Source organism: Vigna umbellata, chromosome 2 (genome assembly GCF_029865625.1).
Source record: "Vigna umbellata cultivar VRB3 chromosome 2, Vumbellata_1.0, whole genome shotgun sequence".
NCBI classification, from domain to species: domain Eukaryota; kingdom Viridiplantae; phylum Streptophyta; class Magnoliopsida; order Fabales; family Fabaceae; genus Vigna; species Vigna umbellata.
Window position 1 is genome coordinate 11,050,720 of NC_142166.1, and position 15,527 is coordinate 11,066,246.

The 15,527-nt window shown below is 34.9% G+C and overlaps 1 protein-coding gene across 1 annotated transcript in view; it reads right to left on the reverse strand.

The window, feature by feature from the left end:
- Positions 1–15,527, reverse strand: part of LOC124828504 (U5 small nuclear ribonucleoprotein helicase) — a 46,419-nt gene that overhangs the window by 2,393 nt on the left and 28,499 nt on the right. The window contains exons 41-48 of the mRNA XM_047301813.2: positions 12,381–12,448; positions 6,416–6,581; positions 6,243–6,305; positions 3,093–3,188; positions 2,841–3,008; positions 1,815–1,985; positions 228–377; positions 14–145 (exon numbers count right to left, since the gene is read on the reverse strand). Coding sequence (XP_047157769.1) covers positions 14–145; positions 228–377; positions 1,815–1,985; positions 2,841–3,008; positions 3,093–3,188; positions 6,243–6,305; positions 6,416–6,581; positions 12,381–12,448 — 1,014 coding nt within the window. The remainder of the gene's footprint in view (positions 1–13; positions 146–227; positions 378–1,814; positions 1,986–2,840; positions 3,009–3,092; positions 3,189–6,242; positions 6,306–6,415; positions 6,582–12,380; positions 12,449–15,527) is intronic.

The following is a 15,527-nucleotide window of genomic DNA, read 5'->3' on the forward strand; positions in this document are numbered from 1 at the left end:
AGAAATCACTTACCTGAAGGTTAGCTGGAGCCAGAGGCAACTTCATTGAGGTATTTAAGTGATCTGAAAAAGAGACTCTTTTCAAAGCATATAGCTCAGATGTAGAGGTATTAGCAAGAACCAACCACCACTGTTCTTCTTTTATCTGTTGTCAAGAAAATGGTAAATAATATTTACCACACACAGACTAGAAATCATAACATTTTTTTATAAGGAAAAAATAAGACCTTTGGAAAACGAGGAACAAATGCTCTAGAGGAGTGTCGTCTTGAATTGATCTTCTCTAATCTGATATTTAATATGTCCGACCTCTCACCATCAGTGTCCCTCCTCTGAACCTTTAATTTCACTTTAATATGAGGGAAATGTTGTAGATCCTGGTCCAAATAAGAGAAACATAAACAAATCAAAAGGGATGATTTTCCAATAAGGTCTTTTTGAAAATATAACATCTATATACAGAAATTAATTATCATATCTTACAGCTTGTGTTAAGTGAGAAAGCCTGGTTTTGAGGAGAGCAAGCTTAGTAGATTACATATGGTATACTAAAAGTGCAGTTCACCAAATTCAATCCAAAAATATAGTTGAACGGGAAGAATTTTAGCCATATTTAGGATGTGTTTGTCACATACCACATCTATGACCGAAACCAACAAAAAATGTAAGGACTAAAACGAATTGAAGGGACTAACGAACATTAAACCTAGATACAGATATCCCCAAAATGACACAAATTGACCTAATTTATTATGCTCCACATTCTATCTACTATCAGAGATCCCACATTGACCTTACAAGCAAGGTGCAAACCTTGCCTTATAAACTAATTTTGTATAATTGAGTTAGGTTTAAAGTCTACTTCTTAATATAGTATTAGAGTTAATTAGAGCTTATCCTACTCAAATTCATTTGGGGTTGTTGTGTACTTGCTATTGGACTTTTGTTAGACCACCCACAAATATCTAATCCCACATTTAAGATGTTCATTTCTCGGTTAAGGAAGTGTGTTGATCTCACATCAAATAAGGATATGATCAAATCATGATATATTACAGACTCAAACTTCACCTTACAAGCCAATTTTGTAAGAATGAGTTAGGCTTAGAATCCACTTAAGATTATCTAGCATATTTTATAGGTTTTATTACTCATATCAATAATGCACAACAACCCAGGGTTTGCAACATTGTCCATATGAAGAAAAAAAGTTCTCATCTATTTTTTTAACACTTCCTATTCCCTGCCCATAATTAAAAATGTTTTACATTTTAAAAAAATAAATGTATTTGACATGAACTCTACATAGAATATTCAGATAAACACAAAAAAGTCCGTTCCCATCTGTTTAATTCTAAATAAAGCACTTCTTTTTGGTTTTATTGTTTGAAATACTCCATATATTTTATCCTTTGTCAAATTATACTAGCCAAAATCAAATCAAATGTCCATTATATTTCTGTTAATTACTGGATGGATAATAATAGGCTGTCTCTAAAAATATAAATAATTATGTTTTTAGTCTCTAAAATTTAAAATAAATTTGATTTTAGCTTTCCAAATTTTAAAAAGTTCATTTTAGTCCTTGATATTTTAGTTTCTAATTACTAAATTTGAAGGACTAAAACGAATATTTTTTTGGGTAACCAAAATTGGACTCACTTTAAATTTTAAGGATGAAAAACATAATTAACTCAATAAAAACCAACTTGGGAAACACGTTGACAATTAAAGCTAGAGGGACTAAAACTGTAGTACATTTAAATAAAAATCTAGAATGAGCATTTAAAATAAAAGTTATTAGGACTCTTTACCTGGTGCAATCTTGAAGCTGGGAAATTTGCAGTTACAGTTTGCAATGCTGTTTTGGGAATGTCTAGTAATTCCTGTACACTAGAAATTCCTCTTTGGCTAAGAGAACTTATCAGATCTGTATTCATGCAAGGAAGCATCCATAAGGAAGAGTCCTTGCCAAACCACAAGCCCTAAAAGCAGGTCACAAGATTTCAGGTCATTATGAGCACAATTTTATTGAAAGCGCAGATTTCAAATATATGCAGTGGAACAATCAAAGGAAAGAAATAATATCTTTTTGATACAATGATGACTACAAATACAGTAACTTGTCTTGGTTGACAAATGTTACAATCAAATCATGAAAGACGTTATGCTGTATCCAGTTCTAATCTCCTTCCCCTTCAAAATGAGAACTGAAGAAATTAAACCTAGATAATAATATGACACCACAACACCAGAACATTCTAGCTTTAGCACTTAAAATTAAGTTCTTATTTGTCAATTACTATAACCAAGTAAAGCGGTAAGAAATTAATTGGTACCTTTAAATCATACAATTTGTGGATTATATGATAAAAACTACAAAATAAATCATGGAAACGACATGAAAAGCGACTATTCATAAGTCATCAACTATGCAAAGGAACATGGAAAGTAGCTGTTGCTGGAAGTGGCTATTAGTTTTTGGATTTGGAGATCATGGACTTCATATTTCTAGGGACGGTAAAAAGATTTGTAGTCCCAAACCTTTGGACACTCTGAAATGCAAATGTAATGTGGTACAACTAATATAACTGAGGCAGTTATTTAGTATTTATTGCTGATCCATCATTGGATAATGAAGCTTTAATTTAGTGCATATTTTGACCTCAATAGGCTTACTTTTAGAAAAGCTTTGGATCAAAATGGTTAACAAAAACCTTAAAGCCTTTTATTAAGTGTAAAATGGACAGATAATGAGAACAAAATTGCCCTATCTAATAAACCATCCAATTTCCCAGAATGAAGAAAGAGCAGCTGCAGAATAAAACTGGAAAGAATACCTGCATGATCATTTGCAGGAGGCGCATGCAAGTAATTGAGCTAGAAAGCCACCCACTGTTTGCACATATATCAATCATTGCCTGAATTATGCGTATACTCTGATCTAATACGGATTTCAAGTCTGTGACATAGTCACTAATTGGTAACTCCAATTGAGAAAAATGAGCCTGTGCCCCAAAAACTTGTATGGTTATGTACATAAGCAAGGAAAGTTAAAAGAATTTTACCATCCTAATTAATGGTTCACTGACCTGAAACAGAAGATTTGCTTTGATGTGAGGGTCGTCTAGTCGGTTCTTATCCACAGGATATTTAACTTTCTCAGACAGAGCTTCATTGTAATTTTCCTACAAGAAAAGAACCATATACCAAATTTTGGATAATATTATTTTAGACAGCCAATAGTGTTCATATATATAAAAATAAGAGGAAGCTTTACAGCTAAGTAATTAACAGGAAGATGGTTTCTTTGGAGCATGATTCAAGAAAGGAGATGCAAAAACATTATTTAAAAAGAATTCCATACATCATGGGCAAGATTCAATGGTATTATGTAGCATGCTTCAGTTTTGATAGATAAAATTTCAGAATAAAGGGATGGCATACCTATCGAAGGTAGGGAAAGCCTCTGAACTCAAAGACCATTTATAAAGGACTTAAATAAAATTTTCTCAAACAGCAAGGAGGGTCTAACATACACACAAAGGTGAGAACGAAATTTGCTCAACTAAACCACCCCCCTAGAATTTGGAATGCTTCAAATTGCTGTATAACTAATAATTTTTTTAAAAATGACTAATTCATTTTTTTAAACAGTTAATTTTGGAGAAGAATTTTAAACTATAAATTGAAACCATGATTTTCGCTAAGCTATTTATATACATTTTTCAGTCATTAGATGAAACAATTCACATTTCCTTTCCTCCTTTTTGAATCAAAAGGTGAAATGATTCATTTCATTAGGCTAAAATTATTTTTTCTACACCAGGATCTTCAGTGAGAGTCATATGTACGAGTTATTCATTTTATTTTCTGCTATTCTTCATAAAATTTATAGTTTTTCTTAGAACTAGGGTTAGGACTAACTCGACCTAGCAAAATCAGCTCTTTAGTTGAAAGGTTATTCTCCACTTCTATACCATAATTTGGTCATATCACTATTGGATGTGGAATCTCCAACATACACATCTCATGCTAAGGACTAGAGATCTCAAGTAAAAGGTTTGTAGGACTCAACGTTTGATTTGGGCTATTAGAATAGCAGAGCCTATGGCCTAGCCTGTTAGCCTATTTAGAGGCCTTCTTTATATTTCGCCAAGTAAATATACACCTGAGTCATTCCCCAGGGAGAATACTGTGCAAAAATCAGAGAAGATAGGGGGTTGTATCTGGGGCATTCTTAGACTTGGTAAGAATGCTAATGGGCAGTTTTGTAATATCATGGGGTTGCCCAAAAGAAGATGGGTCTGCTGCACCAGGTGGAGCCAGTCAAAAGGGTGGAGAAGAATGTATGAGGGGCAACAAGAAAACTTTTGCACAGACCTTGAATAACACCTTTGACGTTTCATGAGCCAAATTCCCACTCCTTGTGTCAAAGGAGATCTTGTAACACTGCAGATTAACAAGGAGGACTACTTGGCTTGTTTTGAAGATTGTAAGAACCACTTACATGGTTGCATAACTCTTCACAAAGTGGAAAAACCCATGATCCATCTTGAGTTTTGCTCCAAAATCAGAAAATCTTCGTCTTCTTTAGGTTCGTGAAAGGCTATCCCTCAAGGGAAAGGGTGATATGAATTCGGGTTTTACTCAAAGGAGGATATGAAGCATGTCCAGGAAGCAGGATCTTGGAGTCCTTTACCTGGAGTGTCAAGGGTTTTTGTCTAGACAAAGGACTTCATCTCAGCTATGGTGAAATTAACATAAGCCCATGGAGTACAGGAAACCTAGAGCATTATTCTCATTTGCCAGAGGAATTGGAACACCTCTTTCTTTGGGTGATTGTACACTGGCCAGACCAAGACGTTCTTTTGCAAGAATATTGTTTGCAAATTATAGTGGAGAGAAAAGGCTTTGCTTTGGTGGTTGATCTGGAATATTTTCAGAATTTTGTGTTTGGTTTTGTTTTTCTTAATGCTTTCTTGAGAGAAATTCATATATAAAAAAGTCTTAATTGAGTTTTAAGTCCCTCATAAATTTAAATATTTTTAATTGAGTCTCTATTATATTTTGTTTGTCTATTGTGTATTCAAAATTTTTATATTTTTCATTGAAGTCCCATCATTTAATTTTTTTCCTTAAGTGAGTGATTGTTATATTGCCTTGTCATCTTACTTCTTTGTCTCCATGTGTTAAGAAATGTGAAATTTTGAAATGTGAAATTTTGTGATTAACATAAAATATTGTGAGAGTGACTTCTATTGTTTCAATATTGTCTCATATTAACCACCAAACCTCGCAACCCGTGAAGACAAGGAAGAAAGACGACGGAACAAAATAATAGCTACAACACCCAATTGATGAAAAAACTAAATGATGCAAACTTAATTGAAAAATATAAAAATTTTGAGTATTCAATAGACAACAAAAATTTAATAGAAACTTAATAAAGCTGAATAAAATTATGAACAACCAATAAGTTAAAAGAAATCATCCAGCCTACTCACAATTTTTTTATAAATTATAATAATGTTTTTTCATTTATGAAATGAATTTATTAATTTAGAAAAATATTAACTACAAAATTTAATATATATTTTATTTTTTATTATATTTAATTTATAGACTTAATAGACATTTTTATAACATGAGGCCTAGCCTATTTAATAAAATAGGCTTTTATAAAAGCTCAAGCCAAGCCTTTTTTTTAGACAAGGTAGGCCAAGTTAGGTTTTAAATGGGATAGGCCATAGGCCCCAGTTGGGCAACCTGGCCTATTCTCAACCCTAGCAAATAGTCTTATAATAGATGGGTGGTTGTAGTCTAATTGGCCCAAGAACGATTGATAGAAGAAAGCTTTGATACCATCTTAAAATTACTCAACCCCACAAAATCAATTTGTAAAGAGGATTATCATCCATTTAAATACTTTATTTTGATGATTTCCAACAATTGGGATCATTTCAACTATGCAAACCAATTTCTTACTATATAGCAAAACTGCAGTAATCTTATATGCATAAATTGGATCATCACACAAGTAGGCACAAATCTTGTAACTATAGTGTGCAATTGACTTTAGAGATTAAAGTACAATTGATAATGAATGATGACAAAATCTATAAATTAGAATTTTACATATTTGTTGTTTGATATCCCTCCCCTCACATATTTACAAAAGTCTGAACTTTTTTTATTAAAAGGTTATCAACTCCAATATTTATAGCAATTAAAACAATTACCTCATTATGACGCACAGGTAGTTCATCAAATTCAGAAGCAGCAGATAAGATATGCAGAAAGACCTGCAGGAAGAGGAAAATCTATGCATTATGATTTTAAACAATTAACATAAAAGATAATTCAAACAATGAAGATGTCAAAAGTCCAGAAAAGGTAAAATTGTATGTCTTACTTCAAGTGATGTATCTGGACCTATGTTAGAACCAAACATAGATACAGTCATGTAGCTGAGGTAATACTGAGATGCAATTGAACCCAACATCATGGGCTCCACCTTCTCTTCATCCATTTTTATGCATCCGCTGTCTTCCAAATCCTCAAATGTGTCCTGCACTAAGCTGTTAAAAGAAAACTGTCAGCCAAAATAACCCTGTTGAGAACAGTTACCACACTACTTTCAGCTTTTGGCAGGTAAAGTGAGAAATAAGCTTGCGTCTTGGAAAAGAAAAATGTTGAGTATGATGGGATGGGTCCACTAGGTGAACTCTGTGATTGCAGTTATTTTGCCTCTATGATACTATTTTGGGAAATACTTTTTGAACTATTGGTAAAGGAGATAAAATCAATTTTTGGAATGACTTCTGGTGTTCGTCAAGGTGCATATCTAAGCAAGTAGGTGTGCCATATGGTGACAGAGTAAAGCTCTCAGCCACAGTTCAATCTGCTCAGGTTCAGGTGATTTGTCGAGTCTGATTATATTTGAAGATCTGGATGTCCCGAATTGGAAATTAGAAGAACCTGACTTACTTTCCCAAAGTCTCTGGGTTTATGGAAAACTATGCATAACAGAATGCCTACTGATACAGCAGTGCAGTGCAGGGGTGTTCATCTTTGTTCAATGTCCTCCTTGTGTAGAAAAGAAGAGGAATCTTTGTATCATTTCGTTTTTGAGTGTCTACTGTACTGTATATTTGGTCCTGGCTGAAGCAAATTTTTAATGATTTGAATTTCGGTTCTCCTATGCTGCTGATCAATTTTTTAAAGCAAAAATATAGCCCTCTAGTTAAACTCATTAGGCTGGCTGCAGCAGTTTCTGCTATTGTTTGGATGATTTGGCACATGAGAAATCACTCAAGATTTCAAAATCCTATTGATCCTATTGATTTAAACACTGCAATTCGTTCTATTTGTTAGACTTGTAGGTAATTTTTCAACCAAAATGATGCATAATACAGTATATGATTTTAAGGTTCTAAATTTTTTTGGCATCAATACTTGGCCCGGAGATCTTCTTCCTTTATGCAAGTTATTTGGAGGTTTCCAAGAGTGAATTGGATAAAAGTCAATAGTGATGGAGTGGCTAGAAGTCGTCTAAGATTAGCTGCTTGTGCTGGTATTTTAGAGAAAATAGAGGGGAATACATTGGCAGCTTCTCTTATTGTTTGGGAATTCATGATTCCATGTATGTAGAATTTATGGAAGCTATTTATGCTATATAGAGCATGCTTGGAATACTGGATTAACTAAACTTACGATGGAGTGTGATTCAGCTCTGGTTTGCCAAAAACTTTCATCCCCATCAATGGTTCCTTGGATGCTAAGAGGAAGATGGTGAAAATGTTTGAAATTTTGTAGTGATATAGAGTTTAAAGTTTAAGATATTTTTCGGGAAGGGAATCACTGTGCTAATATATTGGCCAATTTAGGCTTGGATAATAGGGAAGATTTTAAATGGTAGACAGTTATGCCTTCGGTTATCAATTTAGAATTATTTTTCATAACATATCAAATTCCTATGTTTAGGAAAGTTTAGCTTCTTGGGAAGTTTGGTCTTGAAGTTTTTGTTCATGGGTTTGGTTTGCCCTATTTATGTTGTAATTAGAGGAAAATCTTCCTAATTAGAGAAAATATTTATAGAATCTTCCCAATTAGAGAAGATATCTATAGAATCTTCTTCGTTACAGAAAATATCGGTAGGGTCTTCTAGTTTATTTTTCAGTGTATTACTTCCTTATTTCCCTTTTTCAGAAGATTAGATTGTTATAAATGTAATAGATATGAACGAAAATAATAAAAATCATTCTCTTTTTCAAGATGGTATCAAAACTCCCAATCTTGGGAGCTCTGTTTCTGCTACAACAATAGCCACCGCCGCCACTATCCGGTCAATGTGGCTGCCGCCGTAGCCGATTGGGGTCATTAATAGGGCTGAAAGGTGCGCCCAACTCCAGCAAACACAATGCCGAAAATCGCTCCGTGAAAGAAGTCGCCACGCGCCTCCATTTTTGCTTGCGCATGAAGCCAATGTGCCTAGCTCTGACGAGACCCACTCGTCACCGCCGTCACAGAAGAGGTCGATGACGTCTCATTTATCCCAGATTTGAGTATATCTGAATTTTAAGTTCTGCACCTTTTTGCCAGTGTAACCCACACGTTTGAATTTTAAGGTCGATGACACTTGATTGTGTTCCAAGGGATGTGTGAGGTAAAAATTATACCTTTGGGTCCTCATGATCTTCCAAATGTGGTGGGTGCCTATCAGTTGGATGGTCAAAATTTCTTACACTGGAGCTAGTACATTTAAAGGATTCGTAAGAGACGTTGAAGACTTGATCACATAGATGGAGGAGAGCCAAGACCAGACGACACTCATTTTCCAATTTGGGACATGAAGATTCACTAATTATGACTTGGATGTGGCATTACTGAGATAAGTCGAAATTATATGTTTCATTCTTCTGCCAAAGAGATATGGCATGATTTACAGAGTACTTTTTCATTAAAAAAAAAGATTTTGCAGCATGCTATGACATTGAAAGAAGGATATTTAATACAGAAGCGGACTTCCTTCCCGTATCATAATATCACGGAATCCTGAATGGATTTTGGACTGAATTAGATCAGTACCAAACAATTAAGATGTGTAAAATAGATGCTACCATACATGCTGAAGCCGTGAAAAGAGGAAGAATCTTTAAATTTCTCGATGGCCTGAATCATGACTACAACCCAGTCCGGGTACAAATCTTAAGAAGAGAAAAATTACCATCCCTATTAGAAGTATCTTTTATGGACCTTGCCATGGGGAAGACGATTTTAACTCTAAGGAGTAGAGTGGATTGTATCTATTGGAGTATGATGACCAAAGCAAAACAAACATCATGAGTCAACAAGCTACATCTGAGACGTGGGCAAATTCCCAAATATGGTTACATCATAAAAGGCTTGGGCATCCTTCATTCAATCTTATCAAGTCCTTATTTCTCATTTGTTTACCAAGGAGTCTCTGTTGAGTCTTTTAATTGTAATATTTGTTTATTGTCAAAACATCATCATGCATCTTATCCAATTAAGAATAAAAAGAGTACTTCTAAATTTGATTTAATTCACTCTGCCGTTTAGGACCTGTCGTACAATCTATTTCCGAAGCCAAATGGTTCATTACCTTTATTGACGATTGTACCCGTGTCATGTGGACATACCTTATAAAAAATAAATCAGAAGTTTTACAAATCTTTGTTAATTTTTTCTGTCTTGTCCAAAATCAATTTGGAACAAAATGGGGTTTCAGAAAGAAAGAATCGTCATCTTCTTGAAGTAATTAAAGCTCTTCTTTTTCGAATGTTTGTTCCAAAAAATTATTGGGCAGAAGTTGTGTTAACTGCTACATATCTCTTCAACAAGTTACCTACCCGTATCCTAAACAGCATTAGTCCTATAAAGTCTCTATTGACTTTTGTTCCTTCTTCTCCCCTAATAACTAGTCTACCTAGTCGAATCTTTAGATGTATTGTTTTTGTTCACTCTCATCATCCTAACCTCAATAAATTAGATCCCAAAGCTCTTAAATGTGTCTTTATTCTAATAAAAAAGGGTACGAATGTTATCATCCTCAGATTTTGTCACGTCTTTATCACCATGGATGTCACCTTTCATGAAACACAATTCGTTCATGTTAGTCCACCACTTCAAGTAGAGAAAGCACTTGAAGTGGATAAACTCTCCTTGTCATTACCATGTTTGACTTTGCATAATGCCCAAAATCTGAGCAATGAAGCTACCATAGCCCACATTGAGGAAGAAGAGGAAGAAGACATTTTGTGGCAAAAAAAATGAAAGAAGAAAACAACCCACCTCGACAGAGCAAGAAAAATTGTCTACTCTAGAGGTAAGGATCCTTGAAGATAACAGTGAGGAGGTAAGTATTACTAAGGAGTTACCCATTTCATTGAAAAAGGACAAAAGATCATGTGTTAAATATCTTATTTCTCAGTATGTTTGCACTAACAATCTCTCTGATAAGCACAAAAGCTTCATTGCTGCCATTGATGCTACATAAATTCCTACCTCAATCAAGGACGCCATGAAACTTGAACATTGGAATCAAGCCATGAAAGAAGAGATGAATGCATTAGAAAGAAATTCAACTTGGGAGATTATTGATAAACCAAGAGACAAGAAGGCAATAGGGCGTAGATGGATATTCAAAGCGAAACATAAGGCAGATGGGACAATAGAAAGATATAAAGCTAGATTGATGGCAAAAGGCTATACCCAAACTTATGGGATTGACTATGAGGAGACGTTTTCCCCAGTGGAAAAAATTAATATAGTTTGAGTTGTTCTCGCTTTGGCTGCCCATTTTGGATGGGACTTACACTAGTTGGATGTGAAGAATGCCTATCTTCATGGAAATCTAGAAGAAGCAGTGTACATGGAGATTCCCCCAAGTTTTGAAGTGAAAAATGAAAGAAACAAGGTATGCCCTTAAAGAAAGCTTTGTATGGTCTTAAGCAATCCCCTAGAGCATGGTTTGGAAGATTTACAAAAGCAATGGTTTCCTTGGGATACAAACAAAGCCAAGGAGATGATATTCTATTCATCAAGCACTCTTCTACAGGGAAACTCACTCTATTCCTTGTCTATGTGAATGACATGATTATTGCAGGAGAAGGTAAAACAAAAAAAAAATTGGCAGCCTAATTTGAAACGAAAGACCTAGGAAAATTCAAATACTTTCTTGGAATAAAGGTTGCTTGCTCTAGTAATGGAATTTTCATCTTTCAAAGGAAATATGCATTTGATGTCCTCAAAGAAAGAGGAAAGTTGGGATGTAGAACCTCAACAATTCTTATAGAACAAAATCACAGAATTGGAAGTGAAGAAAGTGCTCCATTAGAGAAGGCCTAATATCAGAGATTGGTAGAAAATTTGATTTTTATATCACACATAAGACCAAACATTGCTTATGCAATTAAAATAGTGAGCCAATTTATGCATGATCCAAGAGAGAGACACATACAAGCAGTCGACAAAATTCTCCAATACTTTAAGTCAACTTCTAGGTATTGTGTGTATTTTGGAGATAGTATGGTAACGTGGAGGAGCAAAAAGAAAGATATTGCAGAAGCTGAATTCCAAGCTCTTGCTCAAGGAATATGTGAAGGACTCTGGATGAAAATCATTTTGGGTGACCTTAAAGTCAAGGTGGACAACCTTGATCAACTACATTGTGACAATAAGTCTACCATGAGCATTGCCCATAATCCAGTACAACATGACAGGACCAAATACATTGAGATTGACAGACATTTCATCAAAGATAATTTATACAAAGACTTTGTAATTACAACTCATGTTCCTACAGAATTTTAGATAGCATATAATTTTACAAAAGGGCTCCCTCTGGATAGAATTCAAGATCTTGTACACAAGTTGGGAATAATTGATATTCATTTACTAACTTAAGGGGGAGTGTTGTAATTAGAGGAAAACATTCCTAATTAGAGGAAAACATTCCTAATTAGAGAAAATATCTATAGAATCTTTCTAATTAGAGAAAATATTTATAGGTTCTTCTAGTTTATTTTTTAGTATATTATTTTCTTATTGCCCTTTTTTTTAGAATATTAGATTGTTACAAATAGGGGTAAGGAGAATGTAATAAATATGAATGAAAATAATAAAATTCATTCTCTTTTTCAAGAATTTATTTTGTTATTTTTTTTAATAATATTTTTCATATGATGGCAAATGATAGATGTACTTTAGGGTGTCAGCCTAGCCGAGATGTACTTTAGGTTGCAGCCTAGCCGAGATGCCAAAGGATATAGTGTTGCCTTGATCTTTTCTTAAAAAAGAATAACTACAACAATGTAATGACATGAAGTTAAAAAAAAATTATTTCATATCATTACCTAGACAAATATGAATTCAGAAACTCGGAGTCAGGGTTCTCCAGTCCATAGTATGCAGGATTCACCATCTGTCACAAAATGCCCATTAAGCACGTATGTAGAAAACTCATACAACAATAAATACAGATACAAATTTTAACCAAATTTGATAAACAGTAACCCATTAACCACCTTTCAAACACCAATATTTTAACCAAATCTGTTGTTAGCAGTTTACTAAGATTTGTTTAACACATTAACAACCTATCTCCTCTCTAAATTTCAACTTTTTTATTTAGAAAAATAAGGGCTATAAGATTCTGACATGTTGTACTCACACACAAGTGTGCAGAAATGTACATGGTGCATGCACACACATATAGGGGGAGACACTTTTTTGTACAACCCATATGCTAATTTCATGTCAAATTCAACTAAAATGACTATAATACCTCACTTGGCTATAAATTGCTAAGATATCATGAAACATGCCAATTGTCTGCAATCTTATTTAGCAATAAGCTTTCATTTCCATCAAATTTCCTTCTCTGTAGTGATGAACCAGAAATCTATATTTCTCAGGATATAAACTGATTGTCAAAAATGGTAGGTAAAAAAGATTGCTTTCATTTTGATGGAGGGGAATGATATGGAAGGATGTTGTAAATAGCATATTATTAGGATAAAAGTATTCTCAATATCTCCATAGTAATTAGGAAAAAATAGAGATAACGAGAATGTAAATGGTGTGATTGTTATCAATAAAATAATTCTTTATTTTCCAACATTGTTTAAGTTGATATTAGAGCTCCCAATATTTGCAGCCCTATTTTTGTTGCCACATTAATTGCCATCATTGCCGTTGCTCACCATCAAAGTTCAAGTTAGTGGTATGTCAAAAAAGTGTGCTCCACTCGTGACAGCATAAGATAGGGTTGTCGAGACCCCTTGAGCACCAAGTGGTGGTGATATCCCATTCAAGTATGATTTGGTTTTATTGACAAACAAGTTCTTTTGTTAGAAATTCTAGTGATAAGGTTGAATCTTTGTTATCTTTTAGTTTACTAATTTTTAATTTCTGGTATGAAACCTTTTAAAGAGGAACTTGCTCATGTTAGAACAAATTATTGAATCATGGTAGTAAGTATAATACGACACATGATACGAATCGTGCGATATGATACTATTCTCCACCTCCACGATACAAATCGCTTGAAGACTCGTTCTTGCTTCCATATCGTGTTCGTATTGTACAACTAGATCTTCAAATCTCATGAATTGCTCCAAATTGCCCCGAATCGTAGCTCGAATAGTAACATCAATAGGCAGAGATGTCACTCACGATGGCACCTCTCCCAGTGACTACTCCTATTGCAACAACTCTCGCAAGGACGCCTTTCACAATGACACCTCTCATGGTGGTGCCTCTTGTTGCCTTGTTGTGTAATGCCTCCCAACGATAAAAGAGAAGAAACTGACAAACCTCGCGACAATGACGCCTCTCTCGATTGCTACTCACGTCACGACTATCATGACATCTACGTACCTGGCGATGGCATGGCCTAGACTTGTGTGTGTTCGTGACAAAAGATAGATAACCCTAGGAAATTTAGTGGGTTGGAATTGGGACCCGTTTTTAACCTAAAATTATAGTCCATTTTGTTTAAAACATTTTAAAGCCCAAATAGTAAATGGTGACTCCCTCTAAACTACTATTGCACCCTGTTAGATATATTATATCTTTTAGTTAGTTAGTTAGTTATTATTTCTCATTTGTATTTTGGGCTTAGCCCATATTTCTTCTATTATAAATAGATAACCCTATGTGTGTATTTAACACAAGGGGATATTCTCTCCCAATCTTCTCTATTTCTCATATGGTATCTAGAGCACAGGAATAGTTCCAGTCAACTCCACGGTCTCCGGCACCCATCACTGCCGCTGTCGCTGCCGTCGCCGCTGCCGCCGCCGCCGCCGTCGCCGGAGTTCCAGAATCGACCGGCGACCACACCATCGGAATCGTCTCGGCCGGGCGACCACCGTCGTACGAAGATCGCGGCGAACGGACCTCCCACGCGCCTCCACGCGCCGCCGCAAGAGTCGCCGCTGCCGCCGCTACCGCCGCGCGTGCCGGCGACAAAGAAAAAAGTGACTCTAGAAACTATCATTGAACCCAAAAAATTATTCTCTTTGGGTCAACATTTATCAACCCATATTTTCTTTTTAACTTAACAAAGGAGTTGGGACATACAATCTAACTCAATCCAACCATTATTATATTAACTTAATTTATCCACTATTCAACCACACTTTTTTAGTGTAGTTGTTATTATAAATTACATCTTTACATGTTTGTGTCTTGTATGTTACTTTTTTAAAATGTTTATGAATCTTACGATTCTCGATATGAAAAATAAGCTTTCTAATATGTGATATTTTTCATGATTCAACTACAATGGAACGAATCAATAACTAAGTCCTCAGAACCATATACCCTACCCAACAAAAGTAAGAGTTTGACCATTTGTTTGGGGTTGTTTGGACTTTTCATTCAAGACCAACTAATCACAACTCCTTTTCCTAAGTTCATCAATTTTTATATCAGTATGACTAGAGAACAACTCAAGACAAGTTGAAAATGTTAATAGTGTGCCCACATGTGGATTCAGGAATATAACTTTAGAACCATCCATTGTAATAAAGGATGTTTTACATGTCTCACAGTTAATTAATAGTCTTATCTTTGAACAAAAATCTTACAAAAGATTTCAATTGTTCAATAACTTTTTTCTCTTATTATTGTCTATTTGAAGCCCTTGCCATAAGGAAGATGATTATAATTGCTAAGGAGCATGGTGAGTTATGTGATGGTTATCAAACTTGCAAGTTAACCCATTACCTCATATGAGATTACGTGTCCAATCATGGCTTTCGAGTCAACTCGCAAGCAAACTCGTTTTTCATCTAAAACTAAGATGTAGAATCCCTGAACTCGTTCAAACTCATGAGTTTGCAAGCAACTTAGCGAGTTCGACAGGGTTTTAGCGTTTTCTTATTCAGCCCTTTCTTCTACCTTCTCTTGAACCAATCTCAATCGTGCCACTTCGCGTGTCGCCGTTGCAATCGCTTGCCATTGCCTGGGTCACAATCGCTTGCCATGGTCGTCAC